We start from the raw sequence: 19,516 nt of genomic DNA, 5'->3' as shown, positions 1-19,516 counted from the left end.
GAACGACTAATATCAATTATCTGCTTATTCTACCGAAACGAACCGATTCAACTAATATCGATTATTCCGATTATTCTCTTATTTTAACTGAACCACTAACAATTAATCGCTAACGCTAACGCTAACAATTAATCTATTCTATTTTCGCTAAATTCTACTGAACGCTAACAATTACTCTTTGCTATTCCTTTATTCAACTGACCCGCTAACAATTACTCTCTTTATTTTCACTAAATTCTCCCGAACGCTAACAATTAATCTTACTCTATTCTTTTATTCAACTGACCCGCTAACAATTACTCTCTCTATTCCTTTATTCAACTGACCCGCTAACACTCTCTGACTATATTCTAACTGGTAACGATTACTCTCCGACTATATTCTAACTGGTAACGATTACTCTCTGACTATATTCTAACTGATAACGATTACTCTCTTTTGAATTGTGTCGCTACGCTTTTTATAATGACATCCCCAATGGGATGACAGTCACGTGACAGTTCATTCCGGCGGGAATCGCAATACTGCAGGTTTTTAGAGTTTCCATGAGAGAACGTGGATTTTGATGATTACAGGTTATGTTGAGTCATGGACACAAAAGCGTCCGCGCCTGTGCGAACTGTGTGAGTATGTGTTTTTAGTATTCTATCTCGTTTCGCATGTTGTTTGTTTCCTTAAACTTGTGAATTTGTTCTAGCGCAAGAGGAGGAAGATATGTGAATGGTACGAGATGACGTGATCGACGTGCGTGTGTGAATATGTGCAAAGGATGATGCTGAAGGGGCGGTTTTCCATCCAAATAGGCACAGTGGCACCTTCGTTGGCGTCGTGTCCCGATGATCCTTTGACGATTTGATTTTATTTGACAATATAAGATATATTTTGCTCATTGTGGATTTATATGTCCATATTTGCTGTATATTAAATCGTGTATATTTTATATTACCTTCTTGTTATTAGGTTATTAGTTGTGTAACTCCAGTTACTGATCTATGGAAAGTGGTGAGACGTCTTCACGAGATACAATTTCATTCGTTTTCTTCCCTTGTATTGGCACGCTGTGAATGGTGTCGACTTCCAGATGAGGTTTGTGCATCTTGATTATTATGCGTTTAATGATAGATACGGAGGTATCTTTGTCAGAGGTTCCCATGCGGACTGTCTCGGTGTGTACCTTGTTATAATTTCTTTTATTTAGTTTATCCTGCTTCTTTCGTGTTTCATTCACTGCATATGGTATTTCAGTGCAAGAAGAAGAAGGATTGTAAAGAATCCGTAAGTGGCCCCAGAAGACGCAATCATCGTGTGAGGTGTTGTCGGCAGGAACGAAGAATCGAAGTTGTTGAAGGAGTTGTGTGACATTTGTATTGTTTTTGGTTATATACAATGCTGATATTTCACATATCTATATATATATATATTATTATATTATTATATGTTATTATATTAAATCTTCAGTTGGTTTATTTGAATGTTCAGTAATGTAATTTTCACAAGGTGGTTTTGTACATTTCTTTCTTTATGTTTATTAGATTAGATTATTAGATATAATAATATGTGTATATATATATATTTCACAATGTAATTTTTCATTATGTAAAATATATATATGCATATGTATATGTGTGCGTGTATTGTTATTTTCATTGTTTCTCGGATCGTTAATTGGTTGAATATTCCATAATGTGGATTTCATATATAATTCTCTAGGTTCGTAGAAATGTAATTCTATATATTTATTTCTTTGTGTTTTAGTGGCTTAATAACGTATACATATATATATATATATATATATATATATTATGAATTTTTCCCAAAGATACGGATACGCATGTGTATATCTATATATGTGTGTAGTGCAGAGCAATCTTGTATACAATTTTCACTTTTATTAGAATGCTAATGTAGTGTAGTATAAACATATAATTTTATAAACATATTCTTATTGTTCAACTTCTTCATTACTGATTGTTTTTAGTAGTTCTTGAAACCCTACTTCCGATGGCAAACCGAGCAATTCACAACTACGTTTCCACAATCGGGTTGCTAATTCAGTGTTACAAGCCTTTGACGAGGGTCTTGCTGTTCTGCAGTTGCTAAAAGATAAATATATATTGTAGAATTAAATAAAAATTTTCAAAGAAAGGCAATATCCTCTCAGAGATTCAAATTACCATAATAAAGTACTAAATAAGAATTCTGTAATTAGAAACTTCTTATAAGTATAGGCCTATTTTTACGCTATTATACAATTTTGGCATGGGTTCCGTCTGGAACACATAAAAGAACTACGTGGACTCTTTTTCGGTAATACGACGATCGTGAAGAAAGATATTTCTGAATTGGAATATTAAATCATTAAGAAGGTAATATACAAATTAGAATTTGGAATTTTAATTTATTCCGCGCTCAATAGTCAAGAACGTGTAATAAATATTTCCGACGAATAATTTGGAATGAAAGGGAGGAAAAACTGAAAGACATGATAGAAGAGGCATGTGGCGAGGGAAACGGGGGCGGGTAGAGAAGAAAGAGAGGAATGGAGATGTGATATGGAATGTGGCGGGCCAAGAGAGTAAATGAGGAGAGGTGTGGAGATGGAGATGAAGGATTTCGACCTGGTAGAGCTCACGGAGAAGCAGATAGAAGAGCAAGACTGGCTAGCATAAATAATAAACTACCGACAAGATCCAAGTAGTGTATTTCGACTGTAAGGGAGAACAGAAGGGAAAGGCATAGTCCTGACGACGCGATAGCACTTGACAGAAACAGAAAATATGGAATATTTATTAAAATATTATCAAAATATGGAATATTTAGGAATATGGAGGTTCAACAAGAAAATTTGAAGAGTGGTGACGGTGTACAGCCGGAAGACGGAAGAAACAATGAAAACGATAGAGGAAGGCATAGAGGAGAAAGAGAAAGAATCGCTGCTGATAAGAAAAGACTTCAATGCTAGAGTGGGAAAGAGAAATGCAAACGAAAGAAAAGCAAAGGACAAGTCTCAACAAAAAGCCTGGATAGTGGACTACGTGATAGCAGATGAGAAAGCAAGCGAACAAGGAAGTAAGGATGGGCTCGAATCACGTACAGTTAGGAGGAGCAATAAAAGGAACAGAGAGGCAGGAGAGATAAAGGAGGGAAATCAAAAGGAGTGACTAGTCGGAGAAAGGGGTAGAGTTTTACCACAGAGGGAAGAGAAAAGGGACAGAATCAGGGAGTCAATAAGGAAAGAAACATGGAAGTAAAGAAAGAGAGAGTTAAGAAAGGAACTGGGAAGTTTCGAAGCGAAAAGATTAACAGAGGAGTTTACAACCAAGAGAAACGAATATAGAAACTGAAAATATAGGAAAATGGAAAGGAAAAAGAAGGGAAGAATGGACAAGAACATCAGGCTAAAGAAGTGGAAGGCATACTTCGCAAGGCTGCTGAGAGTATGGGAGAGGATAAAGTAGGAAATGAAAAGCAAAACGAAAGAAGCGATCAGGACACTTGGAGAGTCGAAGAGAGCAAAGGCATAGGCAAAATTGAGAACGAAACCTGAAGACTCATGCCGAGAAAGATTTGAGAAGAATTCTGTAGAAAGTTGAACAAGATCTGGAAAGGGGGAAGGTTACCGAAGGAATGGACGAACATAATTTACCTCACATACAAAAAGGAAAGAACGGGAGAGACAGAGTAGCGTACATACATACACTCGTACATGCTTTATACAGCATACAAAATATACGCAAACATCCTTAATGAAAGGCTAAAGAGAGAGATAGAGAGAAAGCTTATAGGAGAGGGAACATGGTCCAAAGACGATGGACGCGATATACGTGATACATCGTGTAATTAACAGAGAAGAGAGCAGGAGGAGAAGCTGTATGCATGCTTTATAGATTTGAGGGTGGCTTTTGATTGGTTTGGTAGAAGCAGATTGGAGGAGAGGTTGGGACGCAAAGATGCAAAGGAATTTAAGGCGAAAAGTAACGGAAATCTACCAGGAGACGAAGATATGATGAAGGCAGGAAAGGGAAAAATGCAGGAATTTGAGACAACAAGGGACGTACGATAGAGTCTCATGCTATTCAACGTATATCTGTTGAACATGGGGGAGGCTTTGAGAAAGAAAGGGGAGAGAAGGGTACAGATAAGAAGGGAAAAGATGTGGCCATTAACCTACGTGGCTGATATACCGACGATGGCTAGAAGGAGTGAAAAGTGTGTTCAGAAGACTGAGAAAGTACCTGAAGAAGAAAGGACTCACAATGAGCACGAAGAAAACGAAGATGATGCTATATTGTTCGAGAGAAGAGGAAGGAAAAGGAAAAATATGAGAAGGAATGAAACTGAGCAGGAGAAAGGTTGAAGGAGGCTAAAGAAGTAAAAATTTGGGAGTCATATTGAAGACGAGTTGCAAGATATAAAGACACAAACGGACAGAGATAACAGGGCGACGATAACAATAAAAAAGACGTAATATTACGAAAAAAACAGGGTTGGAAGGATAAAAATATATCAAGGGTATACTGGGATAGAGGAACTCCAAACTACATCCTGGTGAAGGAGACCAAGATTGAGAAGATCATGGACAAGGTACTAAAGAGGGCAGTCAGATATCAGGTATCAGATCTAGTGGAGGAATGTCTTTGGGAGTTGGACAGAATGGGGAGAAAACGAGAGGAAAGGGTGAGATGGAAAAAGAGAAAAAGACAGAGGGGTGAAGGTATAACACCACATACAAGAAGATAAGGACAGAAAGCATGCCGCGTTATCTGAGAGAAAGAGGACAAAGAGAAAGGACAGATTCATGACAGCAAGATTCGGATGTAGAAATGAGAATAAGAATGTGGAATATACGTGGAAATAGAAAGAGGCGATAGAATATCTGGCGGAGAGCTGCGGAGGCAGAAATTTGAGGTGGTACGTAGAGGAGACTTTGTGGATAAAGCGACAGCGGGGCGGGGGGAAATGAAAAGGATTTTGAGAGAAAGAGAAGAGAGAAGAAGGTGATAAGAGCAGAAAACAGCACCAAAGAAAAATAGGCAATAACAATAAGATAAAATAGGTTAAATTAATTATAATAAAGACTAGAGAAGTAGTAAAGCGTTAAAGAAATATATTATTGTCGTATTGGGTAAAGATTATGTAGGATTGTTGGGCTAATAGCTGGAGGCCATTTACAGCCGAAAAGCAAAGAATAAATAAATAATGAAAAAAATAAAATATGTATATATGACAATATGTGAAGATATACGAAACCACATTATAAGGGCAAATGTCCTGCATGTATCTAACCAACTTACTCATAATATAGACCACTTTCTTTTCCTGCATTTTCGTCTACAGCACAATATAAAGTCGTTTGAGCACCCTGTTCAGCAGTTTTCATGAAAGGCTGGATCAACCTTACAATTGATGTCATACCTCGGAAAAACGATGCATCCATATATCGACACAATTCTGTTTTCACTACTCCAGGATGTAAAGAATATACGTGTATGCCTTGAATTTCAGCTGCTGAAAATGCGTAAAAAGATATAAGTATAAACAGAACTGGTAATTATATGCGGACATTCAAAACTCGACAAAGCATGCATCAAATAGAATGCTCAGATGTTTAGGAATAACACTAAAGCTTAAACAACTCCGAACAAGGATAGTGACAATCTCACTAAGTGCGAAAAGATTCTGTCAGATGGAAAGAGAAGTAGAAATAGGACACTGGACATCAGCAGTCAGCTAGGTTTCGATAACTAAAATTATTTCGACCGGCAGTTCAACACACGCGAACAATAATCCTTTGTGTATCATGCGAATGGAGTTCGCTGGTAAGTGCTGAAGCGTGCAGACGTGAGTCCAGTGCCCTGTGAAGTTCACAAAACAACACGTGACGACCATCTGTCGAAAGCGAATCCAACAAACCTGGCCAAGTGTTCGCAAACAGTTCGCTGTCGAGTGCCGAAGCGTGCAGACGTGTCTCTAGTGCCCAGTGAAGTTCGAAAGCAACACGTGTTACCCAACCGTCGAAAGTGAACACAACGTGCTCCTATCTTCCCAAGTGTTTCCTATCCGCCAGAGAGAAGAAAAGCCTACGCAACTAACCCCAACCCGATCCCTGCCGCATAACCTCACGACTAGTTATTCATATTGAAATAGCTAGCTCGATGATGGCCCAACAATCACGACCAGGCTCGCCTGTGCAAACCCACCACTACCCCGCGCTACTCCCCCCGTGGCAGAAGCTCAGCAGATCCCCCCGTGCCAACGACGCCAATAAGGCGAAAAAACGCAAAACCGAACCAGCAGACATAATCTCGAACGAACAGCCATCAACGCAAATCAACACCCACAACAGGTTCGCAATCTTGGAATCCACCAACGACGCCATGGAAACCGCAGGCTCGCCACCTAACCACCACACACAGAGACGCCCCCCTCCCCCACCAATATTTATTAATGATGTCATAGACATCCAGACAATGACCAAGTCCTTAGAGAGAGATATCTCCAAGGAGGACTATAACCCGAAAATAACCAACAATCAAGTAAAAATCCTGCCGACGAACCCAGAAGCTTACAGGAAGCTCACCAAGACACTCAGGGCCCTGAATGCCAACTTCCACACCTACCAACTCAAGGAAGAAAGACCTTTTCGGGTGGTGCTACAAAACATCCACCACTCCGCAGACATCGACGAACTAAAAATAGAACTATCGAAACTCGGCCACGAAGTCACAAATGTTAGCAACGTAAGGCATAGAGTCACAAAAGACCCGCTATCCCTATTTTTCATCGACTTAAAACAGAAACCAAACAACAAGGAAATCTACAATATCAGTCGTCTAATGAACGCCATCGTTAAATTCGAACCACCGCAAACCAAAAAGGAGATAGTCCAATGCAAAAGGTGCCAAAGATATGGGCACACGCAGAAATACTGCAACCACACCTTCCGCTGCGTCAAATGTGCAGGTACACACCCCACCGACCAGTGCAGGAAATCTCCGGAAACCCCAGCGAAGTGCATCCACTGTCAAGGTGACCATCCTGCCAACTACAAAGGCTGCTCAGCCTACAAAAGTCTGTACTCAAGCAAATACCCCAAACTTAGAACAAAAGAGGAAAATCACCAAACACCCAGCTCGCCGAAATCCACAGTTATCCCAATCCCCCCAATCAATCAAACACCCAGCCCTATCAAACTCACCACTGCCTCAAACTCCTATGCCCAAGCGGTACAAGGCACTCAAAATACACCAAATAGCCACAGGGATCCTCCCCAAAATAGTGCCCCCACCTCACCTAACACAGACAACGTCTCTAGACTAGAAAAGCTAATAGAGAAACAATCAGAGCAAATAAACAATTTGCTATCGCTATTAACATTCATCATGGACAAATTAATACGCCCAGACACAAAATAAAACCAAGACGCATAGCTCTCTGGAATGCCAATGGTCTAGCGCAACGCAAACTTGAGCTAGAACTCTTCCTAAAACACCAGCTAATCGACATAATGCTCATATCTGAAACCCACTTCACCGACAAAAACTACCTGAACATAAACGGATACAAGTTCTACCATACCCAACACCCCAGCGGAAAGGCCCACGGCGGCACCGGAATCATAATCAAAGCAAATATCAAACACTACGAACTTCCACCATTCCAGAAAGACTACCTCCAAGCAACAAACGTAGCAATAGAAGACTATCATGGTACAATCACCACCTCAGCTGTATACTGCCCTCCCAGACACTCCATCGCCAAAGAAGACTTCGACCACTTCCTGGACATCCTGGGCAACAGATGCATAGCCGGAGGAGACTACAACGCTAAACACACCCAATGGGGTAGCAGACTGGTTACAGTAAGAGGCAAAAACCTCCTCAACAGCATAATATCCAACAACCTCAACTACCTTACCACATACGAACCCACACACTGGCCCACCGACACAAACAAAATACCCGATCTCCTTGATTTCTTCATAACTAAAAATATCTCGCCAAGACACGTCCAAATCAATTCCTCGGCTGATCTCTCCTCTGATCATTCCCCCGTGATAGTAACAGTCAGTTCAACTATCATCGAGAATACACCTAATGGCTCCATTCATAACCAACACACCAACTGGCAGCTCTTTAGAGAAGTCTTTACCCACACAACTTCAGCCTCAACCTCACTAAAAACCAATGACGAAATCGAAGCAGCCACGGAATACCTAAATGAGAGCATAATAAACGCTATCCGCGTCTCCACACCGGCAAAAACGTCCATCAGCAATCACGAATACCCCCAGTACATACTAAAAAAAATAGCAGAAAAACGTAGACTAAGAAGGATATGGCAGACCCATAGAACACCAAAGGACAAACGCAAACTAAACAACGCAACTAGAAAACTATCCAAAACCATAAAGAACTACAATAATGACCGTTTTCACAAATATCTCGCCAGCCTGTCCCCCACAGCCGACTCAAACTACTCACTATGGAAAGCCTCCAGGAAACTCACGCGCCCCCCACAAATAATACCTCCAATCCGCCGCCCGCAGGGTGGATGGGCGCGTAGCCCTATAGAAAAAGCCAACCTATTTGCCAAACACTTGACTGAAGTATTCCAACCCCATTCCTCCATAGCCGCAGCGGACGTCACCGAATACCTGCACACTCCCTTCCAAATGTCCCCTCCTATCCAACCCTTCACTTCTGCAGAGATCATAGAAGCAATCAGTCGCCTAAACCCCAAGAAAGCAGCAGGTCACGACCTAATAGGAAATAAGGCAATCAAGGAACTCCCCATAAAAGGGATTGCACTCATCGCATCAATCTTTAACGCCATCCTCCGCCTTGAACACTTTCCTAAGGCGTGGAAAATCTCACTAATCACCCTCATCCCCAAACCCGGTAAACCAATATATGAAGCCAGCTCCTATCGCCCAATCAGTCTCTTACCTACCCTATCTAAACTATTCGAGAGGATGCTCACGAACCGTCTCCTTCCACTCCTAGAAGAATTGAAAACTCTCCCAGATCACCAATTCGGCTTCCGAAAACAACACTCAACAGTAGAGCAAATCCACCGCATAACCCACATGATCAGCCAAACCCTTGAAAAGGAAAAATACTGCTCAGCCGTATTCCTAGACATCCAACAGGCATTCGATAAAGTATGGCATGAAGGGCTACTCTACAAGCTTAAAAAAATCCTACCCCACCCATACTACTCCATCTTAAAATCCTACCTAACCAACAGACAATTCATAGTCAAATGTCTAGGCGCCACTTCCGCAACATTCCCAATAGAATCCGGCATACCGCAAGGTAGTGTCCTCGGACCCCTACTATTCTCCATCTACACTGCCGACTTACCCATATCAAACGAGGTAACAATAGCAACATTTGCCGACGACACAGCACTATTAGCTACCCACGCAGACCCGGCAATTGCCTCATCCACTCTCCAGCGAAGTCTCGACTCCATGGAAAAGTGGTTCCAAAAATGGGGCTTTAAAATAAACGAAAAAAAAATCCTCCCATGTAACCTTCACGCTCCGAAAACAAACCTGCCCCCAGGTCACCATTAACAACACAATAATCCCAAGCAAGGACTCCGTAAGATACCTGGGCATGACCCTGGACAGGAGGCTAACCTGGAAAAAACATATCTCGGAAAAAACAAAGCAACTAAAGGAAAAACTAAGAAAATTCTATTGGCTCACGGGCCGACGCTCCAAACTAAACATACAGAACAAAATAACCCTCTACAAGGCCGTAATAAAACCTGTCTGGACCTACGGAATCCAACTATGGGGAACAGCAAGTAACTCCAACATTGAAATACTCCAACGCTTCCAATCGAAAACGCTAAGATCCCTATTAAATGCACCCTGGTATGTTACCAACGAAACAATACACCGAGACCTCAAGATACCTACAGTCAAAGACGAAATACACAAGTCCAGAAGCAGATATAACACAAGAGTCAACAACCACCACAACCCACTAGTCACCCAACTACTGGACACGACGGACCAGATCCGCAGACTAAAAAGAAAATACCCACTAGATTAAATCCTTAGTCCTACTAGAATCAACAATATAAAGCTATTATAATCCATGTCATTGTATCACGCCAAATTAAGTTACTGAAAATTCTCAACGAGAATTGATTGTAAATATTCTAATAAATAAAAAAAAAAAAAAAAAAAAAAGTGTTCGCAAACGTGCTAGTGAAAAATCCAATGCTACTAAACTCTGGCCCGAATCACAGCCTCTCGACTAGTTTTTTCATATTGAATTAACTAAATCGATGATGGCCCAATCATCCCAAACGGGCTCTACGGAGCTCAGTCACAACAAAGCCGCCCTTCCTTCCCGTGGCAAAGGGGCACTACACCCCTCTTTGCAAACGACGCGCACATGAAGAAACGCAAGCTGGAAGCTACCAAGATTAATGTGAGCTAGAGACAAACCAACCCACCAGCTAGCCAAGTGACCCACAATAAGTTCGCGATACTGGAAGCAACAGAAGACGCAATGGACACAACCGAAGCGGTAAATACACAAGATACCCAAAAAACTCCCCCTCCCCCGCCAAACTTCATTGACGATGTCATTGGCATTCAATCAATGACAAAGACAATCGAAAAAGAAATCAGCAAGGAGGAATATAAATTGAAAATCGGCAACAACCGTGTAAAAATCCTGCCGACCAACCCAGACGCCTATAGAAAATTAACAAAGTTGTTAAAAACCCTGAATGCCAACTTCCACACTTAACAGCTCAAGCAAGAAAGACCATTTCGTGTGATGCTACGTAACATCCACCACTCAGCCGATCTAGACGAACTAAAGTTCGAACTGTTAAAGAACGGCCACGAAGTAACTAACATCAGCAACATAAGACATAGAATCACAAAAAATCCCCTATAGCTATTCTTCGTAGATTTAAAACAAAAAGGAAATAACAAAGAAATCTACAACGTCAACCGGCTGATGAACTCCATAGTTCAGTTCGAACCACCTCTTGTAAAGAAAGAAATAGTACAATGCAAAAGGTGCCAAAGGTACGGCCACACGCAGAAATACTGCAATCATAACTTCCGGTTCGTAAAATGCGCAGGTAGTCACCCCACTGACCAATGCACTAAATCCCCTGAAACCCCCGCGAAGTGCATCCACTGTCAAGGAGAGCATTCTGCGAACTACAAAGGATGTTCAGCCTATAAAACGCTACATAATATTAAGTATCCAAAACTAAGAACCAAGGAGATTACCATACGAGAACCAAGAACTCACCATACCATCAATATTCTATGCGCAGGCAACACAAGGAAACGTAAACACGGGCATAATAAACGCTATCCGCTCCTCAACACCTACTAAGACTACTATCAGCAAACACGAATATCCCCATTACATATTAAACAAAATCACAGACAAACGAAGACTAAGAAGAGTATGGCAAACCCAGAGAACACCGGACGACAAACGCAAACTAAACAACGCAACCAGGAAGTTAACGAAAATCATTAAAAAATACAAAAATGACTGTTTCCAAAAGTACCTCGTCAATTTGTCCCCCTCTGCCGACTCCAACTACTCACTATGGAAGGTTTCCAGGAAACTCACGCGTCCCCCGCAAATAATCCCTCCAATTCGCTGTCCGCAAAGCGGATGGGCACGAAGCTCTATAGAAAAAGCCAATCTATTCGCTAACTACCTATCCAACGTTTTTAAACCTCATTCCTCCAATATCGCTCCAGAAATAACAGAATACCTGCATTCTCCCTTCCAAATGTCTCCTCCCATTAAACCTTTCACTTCTCTAGAGGTTACTGAATTAATCCATCGTCTGAATCCCAGGAAAGCACCGGGACATGATCAAATAAGTAATAAAGCAATTAAGGAACTACCCATAAAAGGGATTGCACTCATTTCTTCAATCTTCAACGCAATTCTTCGCCTTCAATACTATCCCAAAACTTGGAAAACGTCACTAATTGCGCTCATCCCAAAACTCGGAAAACCAATGCATGAAACTAGCTCCTATCGCCCAATTAGTCTTCTACCCACTTTGTCAAAACTATTCGAAAAGTTGCTAACGAATCGACTCCTTCCACTCCTAGAGGACCTGAAAACTCTGCCAGATCATCAATTCGGTGTTCGGAAACAGCATGCCACAATAGAGCAAATCCACCGAATAACACACAATATCAGCCAAACCCTCGAAAAGAAAAAATACTGCTCAACGGTATTCTTTGATATTCAACAGGCATTCGACAAAGTATGGCATAAAGGGCTTCTTTGCAAACTTAAAAAAGTCCTACCACACACTTACTATTCCATCCTAAAGTCCTACCCAATCAAAAGACAATTCATGGTTAAATACGCAGACGCCATTACCACAACTTTCCCAATAGGGCATACCCCAAGGCAGTGTCCTCGGACCCCTTCTGTTCTTCATCTACACTGCCGATTTACCAATATCGACAGAAATAACCATAGCAACATTTGCCGACGACACAGCGCTATTGGCGTCCCACGCCAGCCCGATAATAGCCTCATCCACTCTCCAGCGAGGTCTCGACTCAATGGAAAAGGGGTTCCATAAATGGGGCTTCAGAGTTAATGAAAAAAAATCCACACATGTAACCTTCACGCTGCGAAAACAAACCTGCCCACAGGTCTCCATTAACAATATAACAGTTCCTAGCAAGGACACAGTCAGATACCTGGGCATGACTCTGGACAGGAGATTAACTTGGAAACAACATATCGTAGACAAATCTAAACAACTCAGGGACAAACTCAAAAAATTTTATTGACTCATTGGCCGTCGCTCCAACCTAAGCACGCAGAACAAAATTACGCTTTATAAGACCGTAATAAAACCTGTCTGGATCTACGGAATCCAACTATGGGGAACAGCAAGTAATTCCAACATTGAAATACTCCAACGCTTCCAATCGAAAACGCTAAGATCCCTATTAAATGCACCCTGGTATGTTACCAACGAAACAATCCACGGCGACCTCAAGATACCTACAGTCAAAGATGGAATACACAAGTTCAGAAGCAGATATAACACAAGAGTCAACAACCACCACAACCCATTAGTCACCCAACTACTGGACACGACGGACCAGATCCGCAGACTAAAAAGAAAACACCCTTTAGATTAAATCCTTAGATCCTACTAGAACCAACAATATAAAACTATTATAAGCCATGTCATTGTATCACGCCAAATGAAGTTACTGAAAATTCTCAACGAGAATTGATTGTAAATATTATAATAAATAGATAGAAAAAAAATCATGCGAATGGAGCGAGCATTCCAAAAGAGAATTTTTGGGAGCGTTACGGAGCGTCAAATCGCTACAGTCTAGAAGGCCTGAAATTTATCAGATGTGGTACAATACTTGCATATTTTGGGTATAAATGCGTTAGTCATATCTAAAAGATTTGTAGAAACGCAAGAAAGCTTAATTCGCGCACGGCATCTTGTACCACCGCCTTATACAAAACCCCATTCAATCGCATAATGGTTCACATTCAGAAAAATCTGGCTAAAATTGAATTTTTCGATTTTACATTTTTAATTTACAAATCGTATGCACTCTACCAAAGCATCTTCCACGGTATCATTAAAAGATTGTCATTCGAAATTAAAAGAATGTCAATACAATTTTTTTAATTCTTCATAATTTTTAAGGCCATCTATTAGTCTGGACATTTCTCGACACAAAACTCAATTAAATTACATTTTTAATAAATTTCGAACAAAAGATAATAAACAAGAGTGTTTGCATGAGTGGTACTGTTTAAGCGTTCCAATTTTCACAAACTGAAGAACTAAATGATCTGAAACTTAATGTTTCACAATTTTGAAATAAAATTAACAAACTAAAAGGTTCCAATGGGAAATACAAATACCAAAACATTTCCAAATTTGCAATTTTGTGTTTGTCTTTGCCCGACTCTGATGCAAATATAGGAAGATCTTTTTCTTTTTCAGTGAACGAAATACAAACGAGAGGTCGGAACAAATTGAAGCCAAAAATGGTTATTGCATTAAGCAGAATTCGATTAGATTTTAGAAATCTCAATGCACGTTGTTATTGTAGTATCGAGGAAATTTAGGTATAAATTTTTCCTGATATTATTTTTAATTTATTTACAATAAACAAACTAAACAGATATTAATTAGATATTAAAACGATGGCTGTTTATACTAAACTGAACTAAACGCAACAATCTTATTTTACTTCAACCACTCTCGGAACTTGACAACGCTAACAACTCAATCTCTCAGCTACGCTAACAACTCACGCAACTCCACAACGCTAATAACTCAATCTCTTAACAACGCTAGCAACTCTATTCTCCGGCTTCTCGATTAGCTTTCCTCTCCACTCACTTTCACTTCTCGATCAACACTCTTTGAATTCAACTCGTCCCCCTCCATTAGCGTTATTTTTTCCTCTCTTTAATCTCATCATGTCAACGCTCCGCAAGAACTAGGTGACCTTAGTCACATAGGCTTATTTCCTTATGTAAACTAACAACTGAAGGACAGACGACACTCTCTTTTGATCGATCTCTAATCAGGCTTTTTCTTACGATACTACATTATTATAACTAACTCAATAACTAACGAAACGCTACAACTTTTCAAGAATAGTATGTACAAAAAAGAAACAAAACCATAGGATGATAGTAATAATATCGACTGTAAAACTGCCTTTATGTTTTATTTGTATTTTGCATTTTATTCATTTTCTCTATATTCTACAATATTCTACAATTAGTCAATATTCTACATTTCATTCGTATTTTGTATATTTTTCGTATTCTGTATTTTTTTATTTGCATTCTATATTTTACATCTATAAAATTTTAGGAACATTTAAAATATTTGTGCAATTACCTACATTAATAGCTTATGAATAAATGAAATTATTTATAATACATACAATAATTATATGAATAGATACCTCTCCTAACTAATAGTTTTGTGCTTTTATTCAAATTCATTTCATTAATTTTTTAAATAATTTTGTTGAAAGAATTTAATTTATATCAAATGATTTATTATTTATTTCATTAAAAGAAAGTGTCGTACAAATCTTACCACTGAAATACATTCGAGTGTACGTGTGACTGTGAGTTACAGATTATGATTAATCTACACACTACGACCTACAACCTACGCTGTGTCACTCACGTAACGTAACGCAACACACCGCGAGCGATGTGGCTGTAAAATGATAATGGGGCAAACCTTGGCAAGGAAAGAATCGAACATTTAGATTAATTTGAAGAAAGTCGAACATTTAGATTAATTTGAGGTGTGACCACCACCGTAATTACAATGAAAAAATGTTGATCTTGGAATTGAAGGTCTAGGTCAATTTTGCGACCACTTTATTTTGTAACTCTCCGCCGATCCAAAGGTGTTGTATCATCTGCCAAAACCATAAAAAATATGTAACTTTTTACATTCTGTACATTGTACACATACCTTTACTAATTATTATTATCTCTATGCCTTTACGAACATAGTAACGTATATATAAATGTTCTCTTTCTTCACTTCTCAATTACAGATGAAATATTTATTTTAAAAACAATTGAATCAGTTCGTTTAGAGCGGAAATAATTAAAATTACTAAACCATAGAATTTTTTAAAAGCATAATTCTACTACTTACCGATTAACATTTTGTTCAATTCTTTAGTAAATAAAATATTGGCCAGCTTACTTTGACAATAAGCTCTAACAGGTGAGTAAGAACGTTCCAAATTTAAATCTTCAAAATGTATATTACCACCTGTAACATGATATATGATGTAGTATGTATAGAAATAACTTATATAAATCAATAAGTTTCATATTTTAAGTTAAATACTATTAGAAGTAACAACAAGACGGGCTTTAATATAATACCTCACTCCTTCAATATTTATGATTATACATAGACTTACATAGATAACTATGTAAGTCTTTGTACAAACCTTTTCTATGTGTTTTATAGCTAAAAATGAAACGAAAATATCATATAAACATACAACTGTAAATATTTTATCAATCATAAAATAAAAATATAAAATATGGGAAGAATCACAATGAATTTACTTTTAATATAATGGTATACAGCAATAAATAAATAATTTACATATTTTATGTTAATTTATTGAATTAACTTGAATGATGGAGTTAAATTGAGTGAATTATATTAAATAATAAATGGTTTTCCTGCATAAAAATTCGATAATATTATATTATACCTGTGTTTTTATATTATTTTCGCATTTCGAAATTTCATTCGCTTCTTTGCGATACAAAACTCGTTTCAACAATTCCATCAGTTCGCTCTCAGAAGAAATGAGTATAGAACCACAAATCCTAGCAAAAACTAAAGCCGCTAAATCAACTCCTATCTATATCGAAGCACAGATAATAGAGTCAACCCCTAAATGATAACGCAGGGATTGACAGCTATAACGTAAAACAGCTAAAAAACAGCTTAAATCAAATCAAGGTACAGACAAGTATTCTTGCCATATTTCACAAAGTGACTCAGGAACTTAAAGATAAATATGCTAGATGGCATACGTATCAAATTAAAATTGAAAGGAACCGTAAAATTGTCATTACAGGACTTCACTGGCGAACTTATTTCAAAAGCATAGCAGAGGAACTGCGAATGCTGAACCATCAAGTAGAAACAATAGCTAATACGATCAAACTCGAGACAAAGTAACTACTGCCATTATTATTAGTCGAACTCGAATCTAAAAGCAATAATATTGATATCTTCAACATGAAAAAAATTAAATATAATTATGTCGGATTGAAGTCAGGATTATGGTGAGGGACGTTTAATGAATTCTCATTAGAATTAGCCATTGTCGTGATACAATGAAGAGTTTATTAGCGCAGGCTTATTAACAAGATTAGGCACTCGTAGCACTAGTGATAATGACCTTAGGTTCGAAACGAATCCGCGGTCATGGGATGATAAACGTATGTTCTCGCACAGTTCAAGTCTAACTCTTTGTTAACTAGACGTGAGATATTCACTGGTTGTAAGATAGTACTGTCACTCGTCAATGAGATCGCACGAAAGAATGACTCTCCGTCTCGATGATGCCGTCGAGGAAAACTATAATGGGTGTGTCTAAAGACATGAGATCCTTGGATTCGTCAAAGAAAGCTTTCGTTCCAAAGGTGAGGGAAATTAGCGCTGTTGCTAATTGATCGATCTCCATATCGGCGTTTTGAAAGAGATGCTGGCCGCCCTTGAGGGGAGGTTGTTGACGGGGGGCATCGTTCGTGGAAGATAGGTTTCTCCTATCTTCCCGTAGTTGCAACAAAGTCTATTTGAAGGACTTCGCTTGACTAAATCTTAAGATTTATAGCGGGTCCTCATCGTTAGCTAAACATATACTGCGGAGATATGTTGACATCTGGAGATCATCTTACCCGGAGTATAGAATCTGCGTGTGACGAGCCACGGGACAGAAACCATTGAAATATTTACTGCCGCGTGTCGCTACGACTATTTCTTTTAAGGAGAGGTATAGAGTTACTCTGTGCCTTTGTTAGATAAAACGTTCATCCCTTTGACCGCGGCTACGTTCGGCGACTGATTGTCGCCTCGAGCCCAAGCTCATGATCATAAATCTCGAACAATCGGAGCGGCATTTGTTTAATCTAAGTTACAACGTTACGGTATTCCCGCGAATCCAAAGAGGGGTTCCGGTGTTCTTTCATCTCCGACAATTATAACAGTAGAACCTCCACGTCACAAAAGAAACATATTTCAATATATTCGATGCCAAAAATATGGCCACTCTAGGAATTAATGTAACGATTATTAATGTAAATTTATTCATTATTAGATCATCTCCCGAAAATCAATCCCATGTTATTATAGCAAATAACTCAACTGTAGCAACCCAACATAACAAAACACACGAATTTGATGGTCGCAGCCGGAGGCCTTACAAAGTTATTCTATCTAAAATGGCTCGTAAAGTCCCTTCAGATGGCCTCCAGATAAACAGGGTGGCGAGGATCCTTCTGATGAATTATTTGTAACGAAACCTGTTTACCGAAGAGAAGAGGAGCATTGCCAAGTTGTACCCTGTACCAACGACGACAGAGATGGCGATTGTGACATAACAGAAGAAGACATAGCGGCCTATAAATAGATGGTATAATATTGGATATAAAGAGTTGCTAACTAAGTTTTATTACCGAAATTACGCAAAATGATTTAGTTGAGTACGTTTGCTCGTAACGATTACGAATATATAACATTGTAAATTGCAACGACGACTGGCTTCAACTGGATGAAGAAATGGTTTTATGAATTTATGTCAACTCGGTCATATACTAGGAGAAGATATAGGACCAACGACGTATGACGAACACAGCTATGACTCTGGACAACGCATAAAATTAAACAATATGGATAAGTCGAGCAAAGGAAAAGAAGCTACGGCGCAGGGTATGTAACCCCAAACTCTTTTACCCTGACGTCACCTTAGGCGACCACTTCTAAATATTCTCCAGACAGTTGATACCTCTACTCTAAATATTCTCAGGACAGATGATACCTCTAAATATCCTCCTGACGGTTGACACTTCTAAATATCATCCGGTCAATTAACACCTCGCCACCCTGTTAAGAAAACTTCTAAGAACAATATCCCCTCCATCATTTTCATTGTTCCTGCTTAGTATTTAGACTTCGAATAATGACGGCCGCGCCAGTCTGAACTGTGAGCCGATACTTGAACATTGTAAGTGGTAGCCAAGGGTCTTGGACTCTTGAGAAATAAAGTTTTTTTGTATCATCAAGAGAGTTTCCTTTTTTTACGTGACAGGTACATCGAAGTCCCCAGGACCAGTCGGTAATATGACTGGTTCTTCAGGTTCATCCCGACGATCATCGTGCAACTGGAAAAACGACGAGGCAGAAGTCGGTCCCAGGGCCTCCCCTCGTGCGGTAAAAACGACCGGAGATCTTTCTCAGGCAGAAAGCGATGTGGAAGTAGTTAATACTCGCTATAGAGCAATAAGACCTGGCAATACGTCGAAGGAAAATGCTAAAAATGGCATAGGCCTTCAAACAGGTAAAGTGATGGAGATATCAATAATTCCCTAAAGAGGAAGAAACCAACAATGATGATGGTGATATGCATTATTAGGAGGATGTTGAGGATGCAACAGATATATGGGATGTATAAAAATAAAATATGGCTTCCTAGTAATAGGTTTATAGATTAGGGAACACGAGGCGGGTATAGGTTTCCAAGACGTAGGACCACGCCGTGGAAGATCCCGATGAAACTGATATATTCTCCTATAGTCGGGTGGCTTGTCTCGGTGAAGTTGATAGCCTCATGCCTGTCAAAACCATTCACCTCACCTTCACGTTGGGGCACCCCACCATCCTACACCGGCTCTGATCGAGGTAGGAAACAAAAGAGTAAATGGCATCTGAA

The 19,516-nt window shown here is 39.4% G+C and overlaps 1 protein-coding gene across 5 annotated transcripts in view; it reads right to left on the bottom strand.

The window, feature by feature from the left end:
• Positions 1 to 1,869: 1,869 nt before the first annotated feature.
• The window catches only part of LOC100650146 (retinol dehydrogenase 12), a 33,091-nt gene continuing 15,444 nt past the window's right edge, over positions 1,870 to 19,516 (bottom strand). For 4 of the 5 annotated variants that reach the window (XM_048411576.1, XM_048411578.1, XM_048411579.1 and 1 more), the window contains 3 exons: positions 15,712 to 15,831; positions 5,295 to 5,508; positions 1,870 to 2,096 (listed from right to left, as the gene is read on the bottom strand). In XM_048411576.1, coding sequence (XP_048267533.1) covers positions 1,943 to 2,096; positions 5,295 to 5,508; positions 15,712 to 15,831 — 488 coding nt within the window. In that variant the 3' untranslated portion in view covers positions 1,870 to 1,942. The remainder of the gene's footprint in view (positions 2,097 to 5,294; positions 5,509 to 15,711; positions 15,832 to 19,516) is intronic. The other variant, XM_048411577.1, reaches the window with a different exon arrangement.

The sequence above is a fragment of the Bombus terrestris genome, chromosome 13 (genome assembly GCF_910591885.1).
Source record: "Bombus terrestris chromosome 13, iyBomTerr1.2, whole genome shotgun sequence".
In the NCBI taxonomy this organism is placed as follows: domain Eukaryota; kingdom Metazoa; phylum Arthropoda; class Insecta; order Hymenoptera; family Apidae; genus Bombus; species Bombus terrestris.
Note: the sequence above shows the minus strand (reverse complement) of the source record. Positions and strands in the feature narration are given on the sequence as shown.